Source organism: Anas acuta, chromosome 1 (assembly GCF_963932015.1).
Source record: "Anas acuta chromosome 1, bAnaAcu1.1, whole genome shotgun sequence".
In the NCBI taxonomy this organism is placed as follows: domain Eukaryota; kingdom Metazoa; phylum Chordata; class Aves; order Anseriformes; family Anatidae; genus Anas; species Anas acuta.
Window position 1 is genome coordinate 188,868,117 of NC_088979.1, and position 27,815 is coordinate 188,895,931.

General features: G+C 49.6%; 1 protein-coding gene and 1 long non-coding RNA gene across 7 annotated transcripts in view; one reads left to right on the forward strand and one right to left on the reverse strand.

The window, feature by feature from the left end:
- Positions 1 to 13,043: 13,043 nt before the first annotated feature.
- On the reverse strand, positions 13,044 to 19,875 carry LOC137849765 (uncharacterized). Its single transcript, XR_011092069.1, has 3 exons — positions 19,738 to 19,875; positions 16,893 to 16,940; positions 13,044 to 15,508 (listed from the first exon to the last, which is right to left on the reverse strand). It is a non-coding gene; the product is annotated as an uncharacterized lncRNA (long non-coding RNA).
- CELSR1 (cadherin EGF LAG seven-pass G-type receptor 1) overlaps positions 19,475 to 27,815 on the forward strand; it is a 160,450-nt gene continuing 152,109 nt past the window's right edge. For 4 of the 6 annotated variants that reach the window (XM_068669710.1, XM_068669712.1, XM_068669714.1 and 1 more), the window contains exon 1: positions 19,476 to 23,153. In XM_068669710.1, the coding sequence (XP_068525811.1) occupies positions 19,964 to 23,153 (3,190 nt within the window). In that variant the 5' untranslated portion in view covers positions 19,476 to 19,963. Of the gene's footprint in view, positions 23,154 to 27,815 lie in introns of all 6 variants that reach the window. The other 2 variants (XM_068669716.1, XM_068669715.1) reach the window with 2 other exon arrangements.

Consider the following 27,815-nt stretch of genomic DNA (forward strand, 5'->3'; position numbering starts at 1 on the left):
CACAGATGGTGTGAGAAAGAGAGAGGAGCTTCTGCTTTCTCATATAAAGGAAAACTGTTCTCAAACATTTCTCGTTTTCTTGATACAGTTGTTTTAAAATATATATATAAATATATACACAATTTCCTGCTTTTTAATGTCCGTAAGACTAATCCTCCCTTAAAATCTTCTACAGAAGCTCTTACAAAATTCATTCAGAAAATTTTTCTTCCAGATTTAGCTGTCTTCTAGAGAGCTGTAATAGAAAAGAGAAGATTGGTAAGCATGGAGAAAGAGTGGCAATGGATGGGTGTGAGGCTCCAGAAGGAACAGGAGACTGCGCGTGAATGCTGTAAGGGTTGCAGGCACTGGTGGGACCCCAATGAGGAGCCCACAAGATGCCAGCACACACAGGAGGCAGAGCAAAGCCACTGCCAGCAAGAGAAGGGCACAGAAGGCATGTCCAAAGCTGGGTTGATCACCATGACTCCCTCATGCTCATATTCTTGTACCCACGTGAGATTGGTGTATCCAAGCCGTCTGTCCATCACACACACACCAGGGGACAGGTTTCCATCTTTGAGTTGATTTTGAGGATGAGGGACGGTGCCGTGATGTCCTCAGTCATGTTTCCTGGGTTCCCCTTAGGTTGGTGAACAGGGAACATAAGAGCATCACATCCAGTTTAACTAAAATAAAGGAAATAAGTGGCTGCTGTTGCCATCTACCACCTGCCTTTTATAGGATTTTTGCCTCTGTGGAGTGCTGCAGCATCCAAGGGTTCCAAGCAAGCCTGGTCTCACGGGCAGCGATGAAAACAGGCTATTGAGCAGCTCCATCTCAATAACCTGGTCTTTGCAGGAAGTTTTTTTAGTGCTGGCAAAGTGGGAAACTGGGGGGCTGCAGCAGGGATGGGCTGAGCAGGTCGAGAGGCAGACGGGTGCTTTTGGCAAGAGGTTGCTTTGTTGGGACCAATGCCCGTCCCACAGCTTCTTCCTCCTGTCCTTCAGGCAGCAACAAGTCACATCCAGGTGCAGATTTGGGAGCTGCAGCACCCTCGCCTCCCTTTTCACAAAATCCCACCCACATCTGCGTGGGCTCACCCTGAGGCCTGCTGCAACCCTCGGGCCCAAATCTAGGGTGAACCAGCTGCAGCTTTCCGTGGAAAACTCAGCCGTGGGAAATAAAAAGAAGGAAATTCAAATTCAGGCCCCCCCATCCCCTTTTGCAGCCCCAGGGCTAACAAAAGCGGTCGCCGTGGGGCCTGTCAGCAGCCTGTTAGCAGGGGACAGCCCGAGCTCTTCTTAGCCTGGCCGATTCACACAAAGAAGCCTTTATGGCTCAGCAGTGGGCAGCTCGCCCCTCTCCTCATCGCGCCTCTGCTCAGGCTTTCAATGCAAGGGGACAAAAACCCTTACAGACCCCCGAATCCACCGCTCCTCGCACGCCTGCCATTCCTGGTGTTTAATAACCCTTATGTGCAGACACTAGGCCTCACAGGACACCGTCAGCACCAATTTCTCATTCAGAGCCAGCAGAAGCGAATCACCACTTGGGTTACTCCACATTTTCGTGTGGGATGATGGATAACAGCAGCAGGGACAGTTCCCCACAAGCAGCTGCACCCCGCAAAGAAGGAACACAGGGTCCCCCATGCCACAGGGTATCACAGCAACCGAGGGCTCGGCTGTATTTTAAAGGGATTAGGAGTGTGTATGGCAAGGAGAATTTTAATGACAAAAGGCTAAATACATGCAAGTTTGCAAGCAACGGGAGCTCTCTGCTTTATGGCAGAGTTAACTAGTTGCAAGGGAGCAGCAGGAGGAGATCCTATCCCACCCCATCAGCCACAGAGTGGTTTGCAGCATCCTCAGGATCCCCTGCAGCTTCCCCACACCTGGCCGGGATCCTACACCAGGTAGAGGCTGAACAGAAATGTATGCCATACCTGCCCCCGTCACACAAATGAATAGTTAGTTTGGACTGTTCAGAAAGCAATACTCAATTTTTTTAATTTAATTTTATTTTATTTTATTGTGCAACTTACCTTTTGGATCACATTTGTCACATTTTCCTCAGGATCCCAGGACCCATTCTGGCTGTGGCCAACTTTGACACCCAGCCACACGCCTGCCAAGGCGGGGCAACACTGGGGTCATCTGGAGATGACCTGAAAAAATCTGGTCAACAAAAGTACCTACAGCTTTGCTTCCAGGCACAAGTATGCCAAAGCTTCTGTGCCTGTGCAAGGCTGAACAACGCTGGACTGATACATATTCCTGTGGTGTCTCTAGCAAGTTGTTTTAGGAAAAGCAAGAGGACTGAGCCCCTGCTTTCCTAGTCCTATAGCTCAGAAAACAAAAACCCTGATTTCTTTCCTTCCTCTGTTTACAGGAGAGAGAAAGGGGACTTGAAACAAAACCACCAGTGATTAGGAGGAGCACATGAACTGCTGACTATAGCCATCCACTTCCTGACTCCAGGCCAGGGTATCCCAAGCTACCCTTCCTGCTGATGTTGTGACACTGTTTGGAAAAAAAAAAATAGGGAAAATATATGAAAGAAGAAGCATTTCCAAAGTAAGAAATAGCAGATCAATACCTAAATACTGTTTCCCTTATATGCTTAATGAAAAAGGTACAAGTGACCTGGAGCAGAAGTCCATTCCCCTGTGGTTGCCTTCACCTCCAGGCTCAGCATCAGGAGGACTTCCATGTCCCTTCTAATATTTTTATACAAGGGGTCAGTCTGGGAGAGGAGGAGGACTCCTTGGAAATGAGGTGTCACTTCAATCTCGCACACATCTCTAGCACAGCAAAGTGCCTGCACACAGGTGGAAATCCAAACCCCACTTCTCATTCCGGATTCAAGACAGCAGACCTGTCCTTAGCTAGGTCTGAAGATCCAAGCGCTAGTAATAGCAGCATCTGTTGTTGTTGTTATTATTAACCTTTACAGAAGGTCTTTTGCCCGTCCCTGCAGGCAGTTTAAAGGGGAATCCCTTGGTGCTACCTTAACACCGAGAACAGCGTCCGCTCCACATCCCGGTTATGCTTCGTTCCTGCACTTGTCAGATGAGGACTGACCCAGGAGAGGTAGCTGCAATATCAGACAGTCCTCCCAGCCCCCTAGAGTCAGCAAGGTATGAGGTTTGCCAGGGAATTATGAAAGATTTATCAGAAGACATGTGGCTGAGCTGACATCCCTGATCACTTGTGGGATTTCATGGCACAGGACGTGTCAGGTTGTGTTTCACTGTGCAGGACCACTTTTATTCTTTACTAGCACCTTCCTAGCTCTGTGGCCGAGCACTCCCAACTGAGATTTAAGATATGGATGTGCAGTATTATCCACGCCATACTGGGTTATACCCTGTGTTCTTTGTTAGAGGCCCAGCAGCTGTACTCAGGAAGCCCTGGTGTAAGATCCTGCTTAGCTCCTTGGGTTATAATTAAGTGGGATTTCACTAAGAATCCAACTTATTTTTAGCAAGATGGAAAAAATCATTTTTCATCTGCCTAGACTCTGATCTCTCCTTCAAGTCAGCCAGCTAAGCATCCCCCACGAGGTAATGAGTCACAAAACCAAAGATGGCAGTACCTGGTCCTCGCAGAAATGGCTGCGATCTCATCTGGGCTTTGGACCCTGAACTGAGACAGTGCCCAGGCCATGCTGACGAGCTGAGTCACTAGGACAGCCACAGAGAAAAAAGCCTTGGGCACAGCAAATACCCTCACCTGGAATCCGATCCAAAGCCCTGACCCTGAAGGACAACACACACAGAGAGCTACTTCCAGCAGCTGCTACACGAGCTGCCCTAAGCCTGCTGCTGACGGTTATTTTCATTCTTGCAGATAAAGATAAGCTGTGGGTACAGCAGGGAGCTATTCGGTATAAATCAGATCGTTGAAATGCAGCCAACTTGTGTCAGTGATGAAATAAAACCGAGAAGAATGTCACCCATCCCAATTATTTTATTTTTATTTCTACTGTGCTAAAATAATTCAAACGAGAGCAGGTCTCTACAGCAAAGAAAACAGTTTCTGTGCCAGAGCGCTCACCCACCAGTGCAAGGACAGGCTGGCAGAAGAGCAAGGAGAAGGGCTCAGGGGGGCTCTGCGGGACACTGCTGGACACCAGGGACCCAGAAGACAAGTGCCTGTCCCTGGCTCCACGGACCTGGCCTGCTTACAGACACTTTGCAATCTGTTCCTTCTTCAGCAGTCTCGGTGGTGCCCTGTTGGTGAGGTGCAGCACGAGCACGGGGCTCACGGTGAGAGGCTGCTGTGGCACCACCATGTGCGGCCATTTGTGGGTGATGTGCACGGTCAGGATTTATGCACGATAGCTGCTCTGCTCTGCACAGAAGACAGCGGTTTTCTAAGCAAAACTGGCTCTGCAGAGTGTTTTCCATGACCTCTGTTCCTGTATGTTAAGTTCCTATATGATCCTGCAACAGCAGCAGGATCCAGCTAGCAGGAAGCAAGTCTCCACTGCTTGGTAGACATGCACATGGCACCCCTGGTTGCAGCCTGCTTTGTCAGCATAAAACCACATCTGACAACATCTGCTTACATCCTACCTTGTCCCCCACATCTTTCCAGCTTTTCCAGCCAAGTGCTGGGTGTCAGGTTCAAAATCTTTCCCGCAATGTGTTCCTTAACCTTCTCATTTACTTCTGCTCCCCACTGCAGGTGGCTTCAACCATTTCTTCCCTAACAATCTGTTTGCCCCCAGAAGCAGCTTCAAGCAACGAGATTTTTATCTGTCTCAAAGCCCCTCAAAGCACAGGTACTCATCCTGGCCCCGTAACAGAGGAGGCTGCAGCCCTGACACACGCTGGCAGCTGCAGAAACCCAGCTCCTCTGGAGACACTTCACTTGGCCTTACTCCACTTTGCCTGTATGGCCCATGGGGTAAGGAGGAATTTTGGTGGTGTAAGCCTGCTGACCTTCACTGGGACGAAGTAAACTACACCCCAGGTGTAGTCTCCTGGCAGCGGAGAGCCTCTGGAGAAGACGATGCCCACGGCTCTGCTCTTCATCACTCGCATACCACACAGGAGTGCCTTGCTTCCCTGCAGGAAGCCTTCTTGCAAAAAGGAAAACACAGCACTCATTTCTAAATCCCACCGTGAGAAAGACAAAGCCACCTGAGGGGGGGAAATGAAGTAGAGCATGAAATGTTTCCAGGCAGGACAGATTTTATCCAGCTGCAGGGCAGGTGCTGGTTTCACTCAGCACAGTCACCTTGAAGGTGGGAGCTCCATTTCTCCCCTTTGCAGATGTCTTAAAAACGCCTTGATGCTGACAAACCCGTGCAGAGATACAGGCAGGTGGGGGGTTATTTTAGGTCTTCATCAGGCCTCCTGACACTAAAGGGAGGACAGCCCAGGTCGCTCCAGCTTTCCTCCCCTGTCACTCTGACAGCTTCAACACCACCTGCTCTTGGAGCAAACAGAAGCTGACACAGGTGAAATCCACGCTGAATTTTGGGGCTGGACTTCACAGCCTTGTAATGTGAGAGCACGCACTTTATTTCTATGTACTGGCAAGGAAGCTGGGCACACTTAAGACATCACCGTCATTCATGTTCGTTTGCCTTTTAGAAGGTGAATGCCTCATGGCTCAGATGAAGCAGGGAAGTAATTTGGTATTTCTGGTCACTGAAGCATTTTGGGATGCTGTGGGGCTTGGGTGAGTCACTCAGAAGTCAGGCAGAGAGGAGGGAAGGGGGCTGTAGCTGCTGTCTGCTGTGAAACTCCACCAGGAGAAGGCAAAGCCGTGCTTTGAGCTGCAGAATAACGCCCTGTCCTTCTGCCCATCATGTTTTCATTACAAGAAAGGTCAGGAACTGCTCCATTCACATGGCTGCTGGGCCCCAGATCTTCACCCAAGCCTTGGCCTGCACCACTATGCTAGGTCTGAAGCAGTGTCCTCATCACGGGGATATGATAGGTGCAGGCTACCATTTTCACGCAGTTAAATATTCAATCACGACTAAGATTACAGAAGGCTGCTCTTTGGAGACAGGCTGGGAAGGGCAAGGAGCTGAAACCCAATCTTCCCAACACACCCTACTGGCATTGCTGACTCACTGCTGGCTCTCAGAGCTCTTCTCTGGCTTTTCCCCATTCAGCAATCAGGCAAAAGTAAATAAATAAAAAGAAGTTTCAACCCTCCTTTTCAGGTTTCATGGCACTTACAGCCAAAACCTATCCCACTGTAGTTTGTAAAACAGTAAATAAATCAGGTGAGGTGAACACTTTACAGTAACTCCCCATCTCCTCCAGGACCATCAAAGTTCTGCACACACTTGTGCTAAGAGCAGGCAAATTTGTCCTCCCTGGGCACCAGGGCAGCAGCTGAAAGCAAAAACCTGCTGGGGGCAGGCATCCCAAACCTCCCTCACCATCAGCAGCCGGCCAAGTGGCTTCCTTCGAGCCTCAGCAGAGCTGTGAAGGGAGGCAGGGAAATCAGTCTGCATACATCAGATTCTGGTCCTCAGATATATTTCAGGAGACCAGCAGGCATATTGCTTCACTCTTCTCCATACAGTTCTTCTAAGTTCAAACTCCTGTGACATCTGAAACAAAGTTAAATATCCACCAGTTTCAGTAAATTGAAATGCCGATGTACTTTGGCTGCAGTTTTAGTAGACTTTCAAGGCTCCCAACCACCTCTACACAGAAGTACATTCAAAGGTTTTTGGTTTTGTTTTGCTTGCTTTTGGGAGGGGAAGAGTCTTTGGGGAGAGCTACTAGCCGAATATCTACCACCCTGCTCTTTCCAAGACAGACATGGACTATGGACAGTCTCGTTGAGTTCATAGCAGAGCCTGCAGAGTACTGGAGTTCTCATCCACACCAAGGGCTCTGTTGGGCAGCTGCAATGCAAATAATAATAGTTACAGGCGATACATTAGATCAAGAATAGATTTAAGACTTTGAAAGTCAGGATTGGTGCTGTTCCTGCATAGAGTATATGCACAGAGATTTGTCTAAATTTTGTCCTCAGTAGTCAAACAATTTAGGCTTTTAAAAATGTTTCTCCTCCTTATAAGCAGCCCCTGCAAACCCCTTGAAAGACCATGACCAGAATATAGATACTGTATTTCATACAGTAATTCATATGTACTGCATATTCTGTATTTAATACCTTTGAGCTTTTCTGCTAATATTTGTCTTTTTTTTTTTTTTATGACTCTTCTCACACAGCCAGATTTCAAAAGACTGATTCCGAGAACCCTTAATAGGCAAATTATTAAGTTTTTCTATGAAAAAGAAAAGCCTCCTTCTACAATGCTCCACTGGATGCTCTTTGAGATGGCTAACACCCCACTGCTTTTATCATTGTCTTAAAAGGTGGAACAACCCTACCACGATTAATTTTTCATGCACTGGGTAGGAAGGGATAATTAGAGTGCTCTTCATACAGATTGTCTGCAACTGCTTTCTAATTAACTAATTGACTACAGAACTAATGAGATTCAAAATTAATTTTTATATTCGAATTTGGCCAGACCTATTTTAAGAACCGTGAAGACAGATTGGCCAGAAGCTTTCATTTGATGTCAAATAGAGCGGCTTTTTTGGAAATACTGTTACATTATCTCCTGGGTGAGTATTTTGCAGTGGCTTTTGCCTCTACCTAGTGGATGGAAGATGAAATGCATGGTTCCTTTTTTTTTTTTTTTTTTTTTTTCTTTCTCCTTTGGTGGGAATTCTGCGGTAAGAAAATATCTCAGAAGAAAATATAACAGAAGAAAATATATAGAAACATGAAACCCACGCTAAGCTACGGCTATCTCTGAACTCACTTTTGCCCATTCCACAGTCTGTTGGAAAAAAAAAATGTATAGGATTTGTGTTGTGGATATGTGAATAAATATGATATATTTATAGCGCAGAGTCAGTACGGAGCAGTCATGACTCACATATCTATGGATATGCAGTCACCTCGATTTTCAAAAGGCGTTGGGCAAGCTCCTTCAACAGCTTGTAAAGAAGCTGCCATGGATTACAAGGGGGTGCCTAAATGTGAGCAAGCCATTGACAAAAAATAGGAAACAGAAAAGGGAATAGGCAGGCAGTATTTGCAGGGAAGGGAAATCCCATCTGGAGTCCTACTCTGAGATGTGCTACAGCTGCTCTGACCAACTGATTTTAAAAAATCCTGCAAAAGAAGATGAATAGTAAGCCTTCGGGGGCTACAGCCAAAATCGGGCAAGTACATGAAGCTGTCCAGAGTAATCAGGATGAAAATTACTTCTGAAGTTGCAAAAGGGTCTCAGCATAGCCAGAAACAGGACAGTAAAATGGCAGATGAAATTTTCAGATGAAGTGCTGATAAATTTAAGTGAAACCCATTAGAAAGCACGGTTCTACCTTCCAGCATGCAGGGATACCACCTGATATAACATACTGCAAATCAAAATACCATATGCAGTTCTGGACCCTCATCCCATGGCAAATATATTAGAAACACACACACACACACACACACACAAAATCACAACCATGAACCCTGAAAACAGTTTTTGAGGAGGACTCATGATGTTCTGCGAAAGGGATCAGAGGGCACTGATCTTAACAGCTTGCAGGAGGATGATGAAGTTTACACAATTCAGAAAGCAATCAGACAAATTTGTGGAAGAAAAAGATAGAGGGGAAAAAAATCATTTTGGTGCTATTAAAAACACAGGCATCATTTCTGGTCAGGAGATCTGTGAACCACGAGTCACTGCAGCCCGACAGAACCTTCTGGAAGCACCAGTATGGGCCTGTCCTCTTGTGCTCTTCCTGCAGGACTTGCAAACTGCCCACTGTCAGAAACAGGGGAATGAGCAAGCTGGCCCTTTGGTCTGCTTCTTCTGTGTACTTTCTACATTTAAAAAAGACCCCAAAGGCTGTGAAGCTTTTGCTGGAGCACACATCACGCTGTACTGTACCTGAAACCTCATCAGGAGCTGTTTGTCTACAGGCTCCATGATAGGAAGAGAGAAGGACAGCCAAAAAAGCTTTGACTAAATGTGAGAGTGCTGAAATGATTTCTGTGATTAAGCCCACAGTGAGCAACCGGTGCTGAACTGAAGCACTGCGGCACGCTGCTGTGCGCATCAACAAAATGGCCGCACGACACAGTCGTGGAAGTGAGAGCTGGCAGCTAACGAAATGCCAGAATTAAGGCTTTGTCTTCACCCTGTTTCAGAGTATAGAGTTTGGAACAGTAGTTCCTCCTGCCTGTAATCCTTGGTTTTGCTAGGTTTTGTCTTTAATCTAGGAGCAAAGATGTTTGTACCATCACTCACAGAGGCTGCATGGCGTACACAGGTCACCTTAACTCTGACACAGCCCAGGTGACAAACACCTGAGTGCTTGACTTCACAGCGATGGTATCGATAATTTCATTTGGTCTGTGTGTTTTTGAGTGAATAATCAATATGAATAATTCCTGAAATCAACAACACCTTGTACACATTTTGAGAGGACTTTCCTCTAGCAAACCTGGCGTGGCCTGAGCTGCACGTGAGCAGGGGCAAGGCCAATGCCACTCACGGGCACTGACCCACCAGAAGCTCCTATCCACCTACCACTCATGGGCACTACCCCACCAGAAGCTCTCATCCACCAGCACCCTTCAGTCAGACCATGTTTTGGGGTGGGCAGTGCTCCCACAGCACCAGACCCCAATTGTGGCCTGTGGTGTGTGTGGGTGCTCAGCAGGCCCAGCCAGAGGAATGCTGAGCACCCACCATGGGCATGGTGCTGTATGGCCAGCCTCTGGCAGCTCTCAGAGCAGGAGGACGACTCTGTATGGCTTTCTGATACACTGATGGGTGACAGATGAGCTCTCCCAGTGGCAGTGATAGGAGTAACGCGGTGGCAATCCAAGTGGCGCAAGGGAGCTGGGCTCAGACCTGCCAGCAGACAGCCTGTCAGCTGTGATTATCGCATCCCTGCGTATCTCACTTAGCGCAACTGTCAAGGGATAATTTAGCAATCTAAATAAACACCGCAGGTGAGGACTGCCTGTGCTTTGACGTGCCAGCTGCTTCTGATCAGCGGTGGGTGGCCGCAAGCTCGTGGCCCGAAGCAGTTCCCGTGCCAGATTCAAACTCCCAGAGAGAGGGAAAATCACAGAAAAATGATGGGTTAGGAGCCACGTCTCTCAGATCACCCTACCATCCACAGGAGGTCTCTGTAACAGTTCCAGGGATAGACACATCTGTGATGAGGAGCAGGGACAGTGAAGGAATCGGGCAGCTTTCTGGCACCTCCAGGAGCACTGGATGGGTGTCACGGGAGGAAAGCTGGCTTGGCACGGCCAGACTGCTGACAGCCATCCCCATAAGCTCCATACCGGGTAATAAGCCTGCCAAGCTGTGACATTATTGCCATTTTCCAGTTAACAGCCAGTTCCTACTGCAGCACTGTATCTCAATATGTCCTGGTTTCAGGTGGCCAGAAGAGAGGGAGAGTCCAGGGCTGGACATAGCTCTCCAGGTGTGGCCTCTGCAGGGATCAGGAGAGGCGAAGGGTCTCCTCCCTCGACCTTGACCCTCCTTCTGCTCACCAGAAGGACACGTCATCACTGGACATCAGGCAAAGAAACACTCTACAAAATACCAAGCAGAAAACCTGACCAACAAACACATTCTTCCACTGCATGGGACAAGGAGGAGATGCTGCAGATCTCACCTGAGACCAGAGGTTACATTTAATGTACTCTAATAGCCACCAAGCTCCTAGCTGACGCAGGAGCAAGGCTGACCTTTCGTATTTTAGAATTGTATTTCTCTTTTGTATTTTAGAAAAACACTGCCTTAGGGGTGAACATACCACACAGTACCACAGTACAGCAGAATCACAGTACAGCAGATGGGGACCATGGATTAGTACAGGGAAAAATTCTTGTTTTAGAATAAAACACAGGTACAGGGCAATATGCTCCCACCAGCTACATCATGTACAAATGCTCTGGCATCCCTAGGGTGAGACGATGGGTGAGAAAGTGAAGGGTGAGTAGGAGAATTTCCTCTTCCAAACAAAAAGCCAGAATGCCTCCCTTTCCCCTCAAAAAAAAACAACCCATTAATGCTCAGCAGCTTCAACCCATGAGAAACACAGCATCTCCACACTGTACCCCATAAAAAGCCCAGGACCCTTCTCTGCCCCTGCTGGTGCTGACAGCATGTTTTGCCTGCTAAAACTTTCAGAACAACCTTTTTCAACACTGACAGTGGCAGCTGTGGGAATATTTTTAGTCGCGAGTCTTCCAGCCTCGTCGTAGTTCAAAAAACATTTTTTGGCACCATGGGTGGAAATGGCAATGAGCACTTTGTGGTGCCGTGGCGATGCTCCCTGCACAAGCAGCAGGGCTGGTGCTGGGCATCCCCACTCTTCACCCATGGCATGCAGAAGCAGAGGGTGCCTTGTGTTTCCCTGAAGTGCCATGGCAGAAGGTGCTGCTAATTGTAGATACAGCAGCTGGACGATGCTGAATGCCCCAGAAGGATTTTTTAGAAATGTTCTCAGGGGAGGTCTTGCACCTGAAAATGTATTTTGTTCCCCTGAAATCAGACAAACCATCAAGACAGCATTTATACCCGTAGGTCAGGTCTGGAGCAGCAGGTGGGGAACACTTTGGTGGGATTTGAAGACAAAGCCACACTGTAAGAAATTGTCTTTTGGGATTCCTGTCTTCCTGAGGGGTGTGGGGGCTGCATGTGCCAGTGTGGGAAAACAGCTTGCCAGCAGCGGGAGGGACGGAGCACAAGCCTGGAAGCTCAGTTCCCAATCCCCAGCCTGTATAAACTGTGACTCTTGTCCTCTGATTACAGCTTCCAGGCCAAAATGTCTGAAGATAAGGGTGTTTTGGGGGTGCCAGGAGAAGAAGCCATGACCTGTGGTGGTGCCCAAGAAAGAAAGCCCATCTCCTCGCCTCCACGCAGCCACAGGATGCTGGCGCAGAGGGGCTCCAGTCTCTGCAAAGAGGCTTGACCAATCTCATTTAAAAGAAGAATTTGGAAAGTTTCCCAGATTATAATTACCTATATATAAATATAATGATAATTACCCTACCTAACTGAGACCTCAGTGCACGAAACTGACAAGTGATGACAACTACATTCATTAGGAGTGCGAATGTTCTTCCTCTCCTTTATGAAACGATACTGAGTGATTGCTGAAGAAATCCAGCAGCCAGAGATGTGATCTGCAGATACGTGCCGAGCCTGAGATGGATAAAGGCTGCTGGAAGAGGCTGCAGGACTGCCTGGAGATGGGCCTGGGCAGCCTGCTCCGGGTGGCCCTGCTTGGGCAGGGGTTGGAGCAGGTGGGCTCCAGGGGTCTGCTCTGCTGATGCTTTGTAAAGCAATTTTTCATGCTGGCTTTTCAAACACTTTCTATTTTTTCACATGCAAAGGTGTCAGGCTACAGGGGTGATGCTGAACACGCAGAAATACATGGCCAAATGCATCTAGAAGGAAAAAAAGTAAGGCTCTTTCTAGGCCTCTTGGAAAAAAGATGAAAAAGTGTTTGTGGTACAAGGTGAGCTTCTAGGCCAGGACTAGAAATCAAGACAGTCCCTTTCCATCAAACCCTGGGTGTGAAATAACACTGAGAGAGGGAAGGAAACAGTGAGAGCTGTAATGCCTTGTGCAGAAACAGGGCGATTAGGAGAGGTGCTGGACACCTACGTCACGCTCCCGGTGTTTTGCTGAGACAGCCACAAGGTCTCAGCCACTGCTGTTGTATGAGCAACCTGCCACGCTGACTTCATATCCTCTTGTTAAGCATTTCGGTCCATGATTTTATTTTTCCAGCAGTGCGACTAATCCCCTGCCTGAAAGTGTTTCATTACAGCTGCGTGCTTCTTCCCATAAAAGCCCGAAACACTTTGTCTTTGAATGTAATTGAATATCTGGAAAGCAGCAGTTCAGACCCATTTGAAGGTGCCTTGGCTTTCACTCTGCCTTCATGCTTCTCCACCAGACATTCTTTAGATACGTTTTTTAATAAAGACTTGCAAGAAATTCCTTTTTTTTATTATTATTTATTTATTTCTCTGTGTAAAGGCTTCTGTGTCTGAGTGCAGTCAGGGCATGGAGAGCTCATAGGAAAAGGCAGCAGGGGGCTCTGCTGCAGAGCAGTGGTCCTCTCTTCTGGGAAAGAGTGGGACAGGAGGGTGTGTGGATGGCACAGAAATACCCAGGACAGATGAATCTGATGCTATCAAATCTAACCAGCTTCTGGAGGGGTGACAACACATCTTGCAGCGCTGAGTGAATGGGCAACCTAATGGCAGGCGATGCTGCACCGAGAAGCACAAAGTTGCGGCAAATGGTGGGAAAACCCTAATGTTAGCTCCATAATAATACATGCTACTAATGCAATGCTATAGCCAGAAAAAAAAAAAAAAAAAAAAAAAAAAAAAGATTTTGGAGACATTCAAATCTCTGGAAAACAGCATTTTGGTATCAAATGTGTAAACATTTTGGTATCAAAATGCTTTTGGTATTTGACTTTTGGTATCAAAAGGGTAAATAGAGCTTTAGGAATTATTAGAGGAGAAACTGAGAGCATCCAAACTCAATAGCCATACCCTATGTAAAAGCAGAACACATCCTACACCATGAATACACTGTGCAATCCTGTGCACTGCTTCTGCTCTTTCTTTTGGGAGGCTGCTTCACAGACAGAAACCCCTCTGTACCAGAACTGGGACCCTAATATTCAGTCTAGTTTCCCTCTTACGTGTCACCTCATTGCTCCTGACGCTCCTGTGCCACAAGAACACAATTTCTGCAAGGCAGTGTTGGACTCCTGCCTGTTCCAGTCCTGTCTCTTAGCCCAGGTAAATATGTCTGTCTTCCACACTCTTTTCTTATTAACTAGTCCCTTAATCCCCCGATTACATATCAGGAGCTGGCAAAGCAAGCACATCTGTCGTGCTGCTCCTTCATTTAGGGAGAAGGGACTGCTCCCTCAGCAAACTCACCTAAGCCTCTTGGGCAAAGCCACCAGAGCTGATTTTGGATCTGGTGGCACAGCACGAGACTCTGCCCAGGGAAGGGGTGGAGTCCCCATCCCTGGAGGTATTCGAGAGACACATGGATGTGGCACTGAGGGACGTGGTTCAGTGATGGGTCTCTGTAGGTCAGGCTGATGGTTGGACTTGGTGACTTTGAAGGTCTTTTCCAACCTGAATGATCCTATGGTTCTGAGGTAAGAACATCATACAAATCTATAAATCAGGGCTTTCCACATCTCTTATTTAAACTGGAGCATCAGTTTTGGCATACTCTGCTGTTACGGAGTGTTTTTAGGACCACATTTACAATGCATTCGCCTCCTCACCACTTCAGTCTTCCCATAAATCAGTCGAGCCACACTCAGACTTTATTTGCTCTTAGCTGCCGTGCAACTTCTGGGCATGAGATTTGCTCTTCTATTGGTGTATTTGTCTGTTTGCATGTTTTAACTAGTTGAATCTTTAGCTAATGTAAGTGAGGGGAAAGAATACCAAACCTATTTGGAGTGAGGAAATTCACAGGCTACAGTATTTGAGAAGGGTGGAGCTGAGCTCCTTAGGGTAAATTATAAATGGATGGTATTAAGTCTAAGGAAATAAACAAGTTACAACACCGAATCACTGCTATCTCCACAGAGGATTTTAAAAGAAGCAGCAATGTGATAGGCTAAAGCAAACTCCCTGCCTAACAGCTCCAAATTGTTTCTCCTCTTGCTATACAATAGAAGCTACACACAGCCAAGAAGCCTTGAACATTGTTGCTGCAAGAAGGATCCCAGCATTTTGGAATCTGCTCTTGACTTTAAGAATAATTACAGTTAGCAACAGAAGTGTTTTCTGAAACCTTTCCAAACCTGTGTGGTTCCTGCAATAGGTGAAGGTTCAGATTTCATCTCACGGAGCTGCAACTAATTCTTCAGTTCTCGAAATAAACTCAGACGAAAGGTGAAAGAAGTAATAACTTTTGCTCATATGAGACTCCTTGGACTGGAAAGGGAACAGTTTCCCATGGGAGTTAGAGGTCCAAATGCCCGTCCATACACCAACTTTTGTCATGCTTCTTCCTAGCGATTAGAGCAATTGTCTAAAATGCTGGCTTTATCCAGCTTGAGCCCACTGGAGTGATGCCACAGGTAACCACTCTTCCTGCCACTCAGCCTTGGTGCTCAGATCAGTTTGACACACTGCACTGGGTCCCAGTCTCTTGCTGGGGCTTCGGGCAGGAGGAGACTTTTGTGTGGTGCCCCAGCTGTGGAGGACCAGTGGGGAGCTGGTCAGCATCAGGCTGGGGCTCCCAATCACACGTGGTGGGGACGTTATGGGCAGCAGGTGCCCTCTTAACACCCACCACGTGGTGCCTTTCCTCCCCGGGGCCGGATTCTGGCTGCCATGGGCACACAGGGAGCAGCGCAGGTGTCACGTCCCAGCTCGCTTCTCTCTTTTTTGTTAGACTTCATCTGGGATCCCAGCAGGCCAATCTGTGCTGCGGTGAGATCCTGGGTAACAAAGAATCACAGAAGCATTAAGGTTGGAAAAGCCCTCCCAGATCACCTGGTCCAACCACCCCCTGCCACCAACGCCACCACTAACCCATGTCCCCACGCACCACGTCCAACCTCTCCTTGAACACCCCCAGGGACGGGGACTCCACCACCTCCCTGGGCAACCCGTCCCAGTGCCTGACTGCTCTTTCTGAGCAGAAATGGCTCCTCATTGCCAACCTAAACGTCCAGGGCAGGAGATATCAGGAACCACCAACAGGTGGCCTAAAAGCTAGCAAGTTATTTGTTATTCAGGCACACTTTGCACGTCTAATGTGTTGTTAGTTGTATCCGAGATGATAAATAATGTTCCCTTCCAGAACTTAGCTTTATGCACTCCTCACGTATGGCACAAAGCTTGTATTTTCTTTACAGGTGTTGGAAAATTGGAAGGTTGATGAATAAAGTGTGGTTAAAGGCTTCTTTATGGCTGGCTGATGTGGTTTCTAACATTATTTTCTGAGAGAGTTGCTTTAGCAGGAATAGATCACCGGGGCATTTGCAAAGTGAGTAAATGCAGTTATAAATACAAGTTACAGGTATAAATTTATGTTTAACATTATGTACATGTAGATCCTGTACAAGATATAGTTTGTGTTGCACGGATGCCTAAACCCGAGGATAATTTTTCATATGTGCAGCCCCTCCCCAAGCAAAAATTAGGCAGATAAAACCACTGAGTGCTGGGGGGCACGCCACACATTACCTGTTTGCGATACACTTGAAAATTCCCATGATGGGAAGGTTTTCACCCCTCTTATTCTTAAAAAAAAGTGAACCGTTTGTAACACAGAATTAATGTACATGAATTTTTAAGCATTCTCTTGATGTTTTAATGGGCTGAGATGAGAAAAGCTCCTTTTTCTTGCAACGAGAGAACAATTTCCCTCGCAAAGATGGATGATATGCTGAATCAGCCTTAAGAACTCTTGTTAGACCTAGACACAGGCAACTCCAGCTCCACATTCCTCTTCCTTTGGTCTTGAGATCTCACAGCAGAACTTAAAACAACGAGCAATTCTCCCCACTACTCACAGGGTCTTTTCCCTGCTCTTTTAAACCTCATGTTTTAAGAAAATCTCTTGAAGTGTAATTTATTTTTTGTAGAGCTGAGCACTGAATGGATCTGGGTAACAGTGCTATCTTTTTTTTTTTTTTTTCTTTTTTTTAATCTCTTTTTTTAAGCATCTCAGTTTTGTTTCAAATTCACTTTGGAAAGAAGCTTGAAATACTCCACTCCCAGGCAAGTCGAAACAGAGCATTTTTTGAACCGTGAAATGAACATGTCATCAGTTGGTACCAAGAAAACAAAGGGTCAGGCAAAACCTCGCCCACTTACATATTTTTATGGAAGTCTCCCATCGTCTTGATGTCGGTGTGATTCCTTCTATAGAAAAGGACAGTTAATACCAGAAATGAGACCCAAAGGGAGTATCTAATTTTCTTTGAAGGATCAGCCTTTGCTGAAAACCTGCCAGCTAAAACATGAGACATAATTCTGATTTTCATCCCCACCTTGAGTTTCTTTTACCAGCGGTTGGCTTTCACCGTTACCGTCTCCAACCCTCTGGAAGCAAGACCCCACAGAAAGAACAGCAAAAAGGAATGGGTCCAGGCCTGACCCCTGCCCAAGAGATGACCCCAGTTTTAACGGAGCAGTACTGGGACAGGCAGGGACATTTCACCATTTTCTGAAAAGATTTGAGTTGCCATGTGTTAAATAAGCCACTCCTTTCACCAGGAGTCAACCTTGCATTTGAATACTGTATTTGCTGCTTAGCATTTGAAATACATTTTTACAGCACGATTATATGACAAGTGGTAGAATGTGTGAAAGGGCTTCGGAACAATAGGAATTGTGTAATTAATGAGAAAACATTGAAACGTCAGATAAACAAGAGAAAATTAACTGCTCGGCAAGTGGCTCCAAGAAAGAAGCAGGCAAGTAACACAAAAGGAGCAGAACAGAGGATTTTGTGTAATTATGCTCATAATTAGTTTCATACAAATGCTTTTACAATATCTTCCCTTTCCAGACTCTTGGATGTTGCCTCTTGTTGCAATAAAATGGGAAGAAAAAAGTTTAAACATTCTTTTCTTGTGGATCTGTTTAACCTAATAAAAACTCCTGAAACAAGTACTTGGAACTCACATTAAAAAACCTGTAGAGAAGGATTGTGTTGTAACACAAAAAAATTTTTTTTTTTCTTCAAGATGTGGGCATTCAGTATTGCATGAAGAAAATGCAAAGAGAGAAAAACATAGACTTAACACCAGGGTGTTTTTTATCCAGATGCCAAGTTAATGTTGATATGAATTAAATCAAGTACAGCATGAGTTGTTTGATTTTTGTGAGTATAAAAGGCACCACTACATGCACTCAAATGTGATAATGGGGAAGTTATTTTTAATTCCTTTTGAACCTATTTTCTTCCTCTTCCTTTTCATGAACTACTGTTTTCATCAGAGGATCAGAAAAGGCAACTAAGCTTCTAAATTCCATTAAAAAAAATCTGATGGAGTAAAGCTGAATCAGCTAAACACCTTCCAAAACTGCAATTTATAAAGCTTTTTTTTTATTTCCTGACAGACATATTGGCAATAATCCATTTTTTCCCTCCTCCTTGAAATAATGCAGTTCCGGGGATGAAAAGCAGTTGAAAGAATCTTTTTTTTTTTTTTTAATTTACACAGCTTTCTCATGAGTGCCTAATCTCGAAGAGCCTAATCCGAAGAGCAACAACTTGCCCTAAAAGTTGCCATCGTGCCTACACGGGGCAGAGCACATCGCAGAAACGTAGCGTGGCACTTTCGGTGTCTTCCTGCTTGCCTCTTGCTGGCTTTCTCTGTAACTGAGCCATCACGTTTTTGGTATTGCTGGCATTTTTTGGCATTTGTGGCCCGTTTTTTTTCCTTTCTCCCAGCTCCCTGCTCCCTCTGCTGCGGATGGCAGCGCGGGCGCGCAACCTGCGCGCTTCTGGCCGCCCCCAGCAGGGGACGCCGCAGCCGTGGGGATGGGGCCGGGCGTCCACAGGGGAGCACTGCAAACCCAACGGGGACACTGCAAACCCAACGGGGACACTGCAAACCCAACGGGGATGCTGCAAACCCACCGGGGACACTGCAAACCCAACGGGGACACTGCAAACCCAACGGGGATGCTGCAAACCCACCGGGGACACTGCAAACCCAACGGGGACACTGCAAACCCAACGGGGATGCTGCAAACCCACCGGGGATAGCGCAATCACAGCGACGGAAAGTGCCCGTCGGAAAGTCAGAGAGAGGAGCGACACCGCGCTCACCGGGGCAACAGCGAAACGTTGGGCTTGGGCTTTGCTTCTGCTCGCAAACTGCCTAACTTTGCAGCTCGTGCGTTATTTGCAATCGCCCCAAAGAAATCTTTAGTTGAAGGCTCCGGGTCCTACCTGCTGCTCTCCAGCAAAGCGGCAGCCCCGGGCAAGGCGGGGAGCGCACAGCGCAGCTCCGGCTGGGGGGGACCCGGAGTTACCTTCGCTCTGCAAAGCGTTCCCACGTTTCTTTTCCTTCTCTCTCTCTATATTTTATTTGCGTTTAGTTATTTTTCAATTCCTTTAATTTCGGTTGAAACGACAAACCCGAGGCGACAGGTGGCTGCCGCACGGGGAAGCCAACCGCTCGCTCGGCGGCCACCCTGGGCACCTTCTCCCTCCTCCTGCCCCCGGAGCCGAGCCCGGCCGGGGCACGGAGCCCGGCGCCGAGCTGAGCGGGGCGGGAGCCCCCGGGGGCAGGATCCGGCCCCCGGCCCCCACCCGGGAGGGGCCGGGCGGGGCCGTCGGGAATCCCCGCCCCGGGCAGCCCCCGCGCCGCCGCGGAGCTGTGGGGACGGGACGGGGACGGGGAAAGGGACAGGGACGGGGACAGGGACGGGAAGGGGACGGGGTGGCCGCAGGGACCACGCGGGACCGAGCCGTCCGTGGGGCGGCCCCGCCGAGGGGGCGCTGCGCCCTAGGAGGAGGAGGAGGAGGAGGAGGAGGAAGAGGAGGAGGAGGAGAAAGCGGGGGGAGTGCTTCGGTATTTAATTTTTTTTTTTTTTTTTGGAGAAGGAGACGAGCAGCAGGTTTATGCTAATCGCCCTCTCGGGAGCAGCAGCGGGAGGAGGAGGAGGAGGAGGAGGAGGAGGAGAGGAGCCATTTTGAACTCACTTCAAAGTTGAAGGTGGAAAAGTTGGAGCTCTCCAACCCGCCGCCCGCGGACGGGGACGGGCACCGGGACGGGGACCGGGACCGGGACGGGGCGTCCGAGGAGCCCGGGAGGAGGCGGCGGCGGCGGCGGCCGGGGCTGATGGATGAGGGCGGCTGGGCAGCCCGGCGGGTGGATGGATTGTGCGGCAGCCCCCTGCCCGCCGTCTCTGCCTCCTGAGCCCCGGAGATGCCGCGGCTGTCCGCCGCCTCCTGCGTGTCCTGGGCCGCTCTGCTCTGCGCCCTGGCCCCGGCGGGCGGCGGGGAGCTGCGGCCGCCCCGCACCGCCCCGCTCCTCCACCTGCCCCCGGGGGCTGCGGGGCGCCGAGCCCCCGAGCCCCCCGCGCTGCCGCCCGCCGGGCACCTGAGGGCTGCGGGAACCGCGCTGCGCCGAGCCCCCGGCCCCGCCGAGCCCCGAGGTGGGGGGCTCTGCCCGCGCCGAGCCCGGCGGCGGGGGGTCCCCGAGCCCCCCGGAGCCGGGGGGGTCTCGGCAGGCTGCCCCCCGCCACCCCGGGGCGGTGCGGAGAGCTGGGGGCGGCGGGGAGCGCGGCGGGCGAGGAGCCCCAACAGCCCGCCGCAGTTCCAGCTGCCCAGCTACCAGGTGTCCATCCCCGAGAACGAGCCCGCCGGCACGGCCGTCATCGTGCTGAGGGCCCAGGACCCCGATGAAGGGGAAGCGGGCAGGCTGGCGTACTCCATGGAGGCGCTTTTCGACGAGCGCTCCAACGATTACTTCTCCATCGACGCCCAGACGGGCAGCGTGGTCACCGCCCGCAGCCTCGACCGGGAGACGAAGGACACCCACGTGCTGAAGGTGACCGCCTCCGACCACGGCTCCCCGCGCCGCCGCTCGGCCACCACCTACCTGACGGTGACCGTCAGCGACACCAACGACCACGAGCCGGTGTTTGAGCAGCCCGAGTACCGGGAGAGCATCCGGGAGAACCTGGAGGTGGGTTATGAGGTGCTGACCATCCGCGCCACCGACGGCGACGCCCCGGCCAACGCCAACATGCTGTACCGCCTGCTGGAGCCGGGAGCGGGCGACGGGGTCTTCGAGATCGACCCGCGCTCGGGCGTTGTGAGGACCCGAGCCCCGGTGGACCGCGAGGAGGTCTCTGAGTATCACCTGGTGGTGGAAGCTAACGACCAGGGCAAGGATCCAGGACCGCGCAGCGCCACGGCCATGGTGCACATCACGGTCGAGGACGAGAACGACAACTACCCCCAGTTCAGCGAGAAGCGCTACCTGGTCCAGGTGCAAGAGGACGCCCCGGTCAACAGCCAGATACTGCAGGTGCAGGCCACAGATCGGGACCGGGGCAGCAACGCCCAGGTGCACTACAGCATCGTGAGTGGCAACCTCAAAGGTCAGTTCTACATCCACTCCTTCTCCGGTGCCATCGACCTGATCAACCCTCTGGATTATGAGACTATTCGGGAGTACACGCTCCGGATCAAAGCCCAGGATGGGGGCAGGCCTCCTTTAATCAACTCCAGCGGCATGGTGTCGGTGCAGGTCGTGGACGTGAACGACAACGCCCCCATCTTTGTCAGCACTCCTTTCCAGGCCACGGTGCTGGAGAACGTTCCCCTGGGCTACTCGGTGCTGCACATCCAGGCCGTGGATGCGGACTCTGGGGAGAACGCGCGCCTGGAGTACAAACTCATAGAGATGGCACCACCTGCCGGGGGTGCCCCCGCAGCAGGTGACTCGGGGTTCCCTTTCCAGATCAACAACAGCACGGGGTGGATCACGGTGGCCGCAGAGCTGGACCGAGAAACTGTGGAGAACTATCACTTTGGGGTGGAGGCCAGGGACCACGGCGTGCCGGTCATGACCTCCTCGGCCAGCGTGTCCATCACCGTCCTGGACGTGAACGACAACAACCCCACCTTCACTGAGAAGGTGTACCACCTCAGGCTGAACGAGGACGCGGCTGTGGGCAGCAGCGTCCTGACCCTGACGGCAGTGGACAGGGATGTGAACAGTGTTGTGACTTACCAGATCACCAGTGGCAACACGAGGAACCGTTTTGCCATCACCAGTCAGAGCGGAGGGGGGCTGATCACGCTGGCCTTGCCCCTGGATTACAAGCAGGAACGGCAGTACGTGCTAACAGTCACTGCCTCTGACGGCACTCGCTTTGACACTGTCCAGGTCTTCATCAATGTCACGGATGCCAACACGCACCGCCCGGTCTTCCAGAGCTCCCACTACACGGTGAGCGTCAGCGAGGACAAGCCCATTGGCACCTCGATCGTCACCATCAGTGCCACCGATGAAGACACGGGGGAGAACGCGAGAATCACTTACATTTTGGATGATAACATCCCCCAGTTCCGCATCGACCCCGACACCGGCACCATCACCACCCTGATGGAGCTGGACTACGAGGACCAAGCCTCCTACACGTTGGCCATTACAGCCCACGACAACGGCATCCCCCAGAAATCGGACACCACCTACGTCGAGATCCTCATCCTGGATGCTAATGACAACGCGCCCCGCTTCCTGCGCGACCGCTACCAGGGCTCGGTTTTCGAGGATGTGCCTCTCTCCACCAGCGTCCTGCAGCTCTCGGCCACCGACCGCGACTCGGGCCTCAACGGCCGTCTCCTCTACACGTTCCAGGGCGGTGATGATGGAGATGGAGACTTCTACATCGAACCCACTTCTGGCGTGATACGCACGCTGCGCAAGCTGGACCGCGAGAACGTGGCTGTCTACAGCCTGCGGGCCTTTGCTGTAGACAGGGGCAGCCCACCCCTGAAAGCCTCTGTGGATATCCAGGTGACTGTGCTGGACATCAACGACAACCCTCCTGTCTTTGAGAAGGATGAGTTTGACATTTTTGTGGAGGAAAACAGCCCCGTGGGCTCTATTGTGGCACGAATCAGCGCAGCTGACCCCGATGAGGGGACCAACGCACAGATCATGTACCAGATAGTAGAGGGCAACATCCCCGAGGTCTTCCAGCTAGACTTGCTGAATGGAGACCTCACGGCCCTGATGGACCTGGATTACGAGAGTCGAACAGAGTACGTGATTGTGGTGCAGGCCACCTCGGCCCCTCTTGTGAGCCGGGCAACCGTGCACATCCGCCTCCTGGATCAGAACGATAACCCGCCGGTGCTGCAGGACTTCCAGATCCTCTTCAACAACTACGTGACCAACAAGTCCAACAGCTTCCCCTCTGGCGTGATTGGCAAGATCCCTGCTCATGATCCCGATGTGTCTGACAGCCTGGCCTACACCTTTGTGCAAGGCAACGAATTAAACTTGCTCCTTTTGGACTCTGCCACTGGGGAACTCAAACTCAGTCGAGATCTGGACAACAACAGGCCCCTGGAAGCCCTCATGAAAGTGTCGGTCTCAGGTAAGCAAACGTTCGAGGTTCATAAAGTGTCTGATCGTTGGACCAGCATGGGGGCATGGGCAGAAATAAGCTCCTTGCAGTTTAATGTGCAGCTTTCAGTTTCCTGAGGCAGCAATTTATCTGTGAAGTTCTTGGAGAGGAACCACAAAAATGTATCGAGCCCATGTGCTGTGCATTGAAGTGGTGCATTGAAGTTGTTTAGTAAATGTGGATCACGAGGGTAAATAATACATGTGTGGGGGGGTATATATTCCCTCGGTTTAGGTGGTGCTTTGGCTAAAGCTTTTCTGATGTGGTTGCATAAAGGGAGTAAATAACCTAACTTGTAAAGATGCAGGGAATGCGCACGTATCTGTAGTGCTTGGGGTTCAGCCTACGACTGGTAAGACGCGATGGCTTTGGAGAGCCAGCTCCTCTCACCCTTTTATTCTCTTTTGTTTTTAAAAAGAAGGGTGAGATTTTGTATCTATGCTTTTTTAACAAGACATAGGCCAGTTGATATTCTCACGTGCACACTGGGAGGTTTGGCTGGTCAATCCTTAGGTTTTGGCTCAGGTCCCTGTTGGCATGGCCTGGGTAGATGTGAGGCCAGTGGGGCCGTGCTGGTTTGACCAGCAGAGTGCTGCTGGTCCGTGCCGCTGTGGGACATGGCGACTCTTGAAGTTACGAGGCTGTGAAATAGTTGTGTAACTTGGCTCATTGCTCTGGGGTTGCTGCCTCGGAGCTAAGGGCAGATACTGGCCCAACAGCACCAAAATCAGCACTGAGAGATCCCAGTGTTGTGGGGGCGAAGAGGGATGAGTATTGTGTGATTTTCTGCCTTGGAGAACTCATGTGTGTCAGTGAAAACTGGTTCTTCTGTTAGGTAGACTGTTCAATATGTGCTTTTATGCGAGCATGCATACGCTCTTAGGATATTCTTTTTCTGCTCTGTCGCTTGTTTATCATGGAATTACTTTTTATGCCTCTAATTGTGGCATCAATCATGCTATGAGTAATTTCCTCTGCAGGTGCCACTCTATAAAGTTTACAGTGGACCTGATCCCATACTTCTGTTGACTTTCAAACGTTATAACCAGATACATTCCTTGCTGCCTCCCCGTGCAACCCTAAAGCTAATATTTGTACTCGTTTTTGCATAAAATAGCTGCAAGTACTAGGCACGTAGAACGACACTTTGGGAGATGCTTCTTTTTTGGAGGATTGTATTAAAAAAATACCAAACTGTGGCGTAATCCTGGCAGTGCTTGTTACTGTAAGTAGTCATTAAGTGCGGCAGGGCCTCAGGGGACAGAGCCCTGCTCTCTGTTGTGTTCGCAGGCTTGTGTTCCTTTTTGCTTCAGGAAAATGAAAGTGATATTAACTGCACTGATTGAATTTGTGGGGGTGCGTCACCTGACAAGCGACTCCTATTTCTTACAAAATGCTGGGGGGCAGCTGAGGTGGTAAGTTAGCTCATAAATGCCGTTTTTGTGTCCTGTGAGGACTTGCAGAAAAAACAAGCAACTGGCTTGTGGCCTTAAGAAAACATTTGGATTAACGCTCAGGTGGCTGCGTGGTCATTGTCTGCCCGAACCAGTAGCTCTTGAGCTAATAGCAGAAGATAAGAACTTGACTTGGAGCAAGGAGCTTGGAGAAGTCATTTTGTTAGACTGAAGAGAGTTTTCAGGACAGAAAAATAGATTGTAGGATCTGTTCCTTTCACAGTCCGACTTATGCAGTTTAGGTGCATGAAGTCTCAGGTAGGGACGTGAAGGGCTGGAGACCTCTGGTTTTATAATGCTTGGAGCTTGGCTGTTACTGCATCGTTCTCATGTTGGGTGAAGGTCTGAACTTTGCAGATCTTCAGTGGTGTTGATCTGTCTGTCTGCTGCATGTCCTGAGATAACTGAAATAAGGCTTTTTGTGGGTAGGGTTCTGTAGTAATGCCGACAAGCACTGAGCTCCCTGTGGTATTTGTTTCGAGAAGCTGGCTGTTTGGAAACTGGAAGGGCGGAGTCTTGCAGTTTGTGATTGTATCCAGGAAACTTTCACCTGCTTGCTTTCTCTGGTTTATCTGATACAGTCAAAAAAAGAAAAAAAAAAAGAAAAAGAAAAAAGAAAAAAGAAAAAAAAAGCTCAGACAGAGCTCCACCTGGTTATCTATAAGCATTGCAAAATACCTGCAAATCATCTGCTAAAATGACCTGCCAGTTAACTGAAAAACGTGTCTATGCAGTAGCCATTAACCTCTCAACCCAGACAAACACAAAGTCCTGCCCTGCTCGCAGCTGCTGTGCAGGTCAGGGAGGAATTTGTGCTCTTTATGAACTTGGGGAATTTGATCTATATACGAGTCGGAAGTGACAGTGCTGCTGTAAAAATCTGGTTTCCACCTAGAGCTGCGTTGTGCTGCTGAGGCATGTGAGTGTGCGTGAGGCTGGTGAGGAGCCGTGCCATCCAATTCAATCACTGTGAGGCTTTGATATGTAGCTAAGCCCGGTATCCTTGGGTTTGATTCAGGAATTGTTTGAGTAAGAATGGTAATTTTGTCCTCCTGCATATAAACAAAACTTGAAAAGTCACGAAAAATAAGAAAACTGAGAGAATTGGTTTAACAAAACCTGAGAGTGGCAGGTTTTAAAACTTTACCTAAGGTAAACACCTTCAGCACTGCGTGGGGCCGTGGGCTGCCCTTGGCAGGCCCTACGTGTGTAGACCCATTCTGGGGCCATGAGTCCTGCAGGGCCGTGCCCCCGCAGCCCGTCAGGAGCAGAGCCGAGGAGAGGAAGGAGGAATGTGGATGGCGGGGCTCCCGTGGGCGTGTGGGTATTTGCGTGCTGGATCCCGAGCGGGAGCTTTTGAAGTCAGGCTCCTTTGAAGCAAGTCTCTCTGGTTTCTGTGCCTGTCGCGTGCAGTGAGCGGACCAGCCCGCTTTGGGATGAAGCTCATCCAGATGCGCTCCGGGCATGCCCCGAGTGCTCCAGCTCTGTCTCTGGGTTGAGTGCACAGGGCCAGGCTATGGCAGCTCCCGAGGGAAATCCCACACTGGCCCCGAGCATCCTGCACCAGCTGCCTCCCGCTGCCCACCTCCGCTCCTGGCTGCCGCTGCCGCCTTGCGTGGGCACCTACACTCACCAGGCTTTCACACAGCCCCCAAGTACTGCTGGGGAAAGAAAGAAAAATATAAATAAATAAATAAGGAGAAAAAAAAGGTCTTTTCCACCCAGTGGATTTTTTTTTCACCTGGCGAGGGGTGAACAGGGTTAGTAATGTATCCCTCAGAGCCCCTCGTTTTAGCTACCCTTTGCCCTGGGAGCTGGTACTCACAGCGCAGGCTTGGGGTCACTTAGAAGGACACATTCTCCTGTTTCCCTCATACCTTCCAGGCTTTCCTGCAGGAAGGCAGAGCTTGGCCTCATATTGCCATGCCTGCACATATCATCATTAGGTTTCTGTTAACTACTTGGACCCTGCTGAAATCCTGCCCTTGCCTTCCAGGGGGCCAGAATTTTACTCTGGGGTTCTGGTATGCGTAGGTCAGCCTGTGACTTTTTAGTGTTTTTAATAAATATCTAACCTGAATTGACAGGATTGTTAGAAAAGGTTACTTTTATTCCACAGTGATGCTTACAGTAATGCCAAATTGATTCTGTTTCCTTTGGGATTTTTCTTCTTTGGTTGAACGTTGCTCCAGTCTCGTGATGTTGGCCTGTGTTAAGCGTTGTGCTGTGGTCCCTGCTTGTGCAGCTTGGTGCTGGCCTCAGCTGTGCACAGATGCTGCACAAGTTTGCTTGGGTGTCACATTGCACACTCTGCCTGCACCTGTGGCTACTGCCACAAGCAGCCCCACTCATCATTAGTGACAGCTCACCCAGGCACCGTAATAGAAGTGTGTGCACCCTCCTCGAGGAACAGAGCAGGCACAAGTCAACCTGAGTGCATGCTAGAGCTTTGGGATGCTCCAGAGAAATGTAAAATAATGTCATATAACGTGCCATTTTTGGAAGGCAGCGATCTTCAGTTCTGTGCTTTCACATGGACTGGTTTCCCTAGCATGGGGTAGATACCCAAGCATTTGGGGGGCCATGCAAGCTAAAGGATTGCCTTTACATTTCTTTGACTTTAAATCTCCACTGGCATTCAGTGACATTATTGACTATCAGCAAATACAAATCAAGATAGAGCTCCTGCCTGGTGCGATAAACTTCTGTTATTTTTAACTCCGGTGCTGGTAAAGGATCTTCATTATTATTGTAATTTAAAAGCCATTATGCTAATGCTCCTGGATCTCCAGCTCTGTGCCTTCCCATACAAATGTAACAGGAGACATAACACTTGGGTTTAACCCTTGGGACAAACTCAAGACCGTGGTTGTGCCTGAGATATGTGGCATGGGGGGGTTATTTGTGTGTGTGAGCTGGCCCTCCCCTGCCCCACTCCCCAAAATGCCCCTGCCCCTGGATATGGGCTGGGAGCATCAAGCTGCATGCTGGTCTCCTGTCTCCATGTTCAGGGAGGCTGTGCCTCCAGCACCTCTGGATGAGGGTATACGGGGATGCTGAGGCTGGTTTTGGGGTGCAGATGGGCAGAGCAAGCAGCTCTGATGCACTTCTGCTACGTTAGATGCTTCTGGTGGTCAGCAGGTAGATGCTGCCAGGATGCAGAGGAGCCAGACCGCTT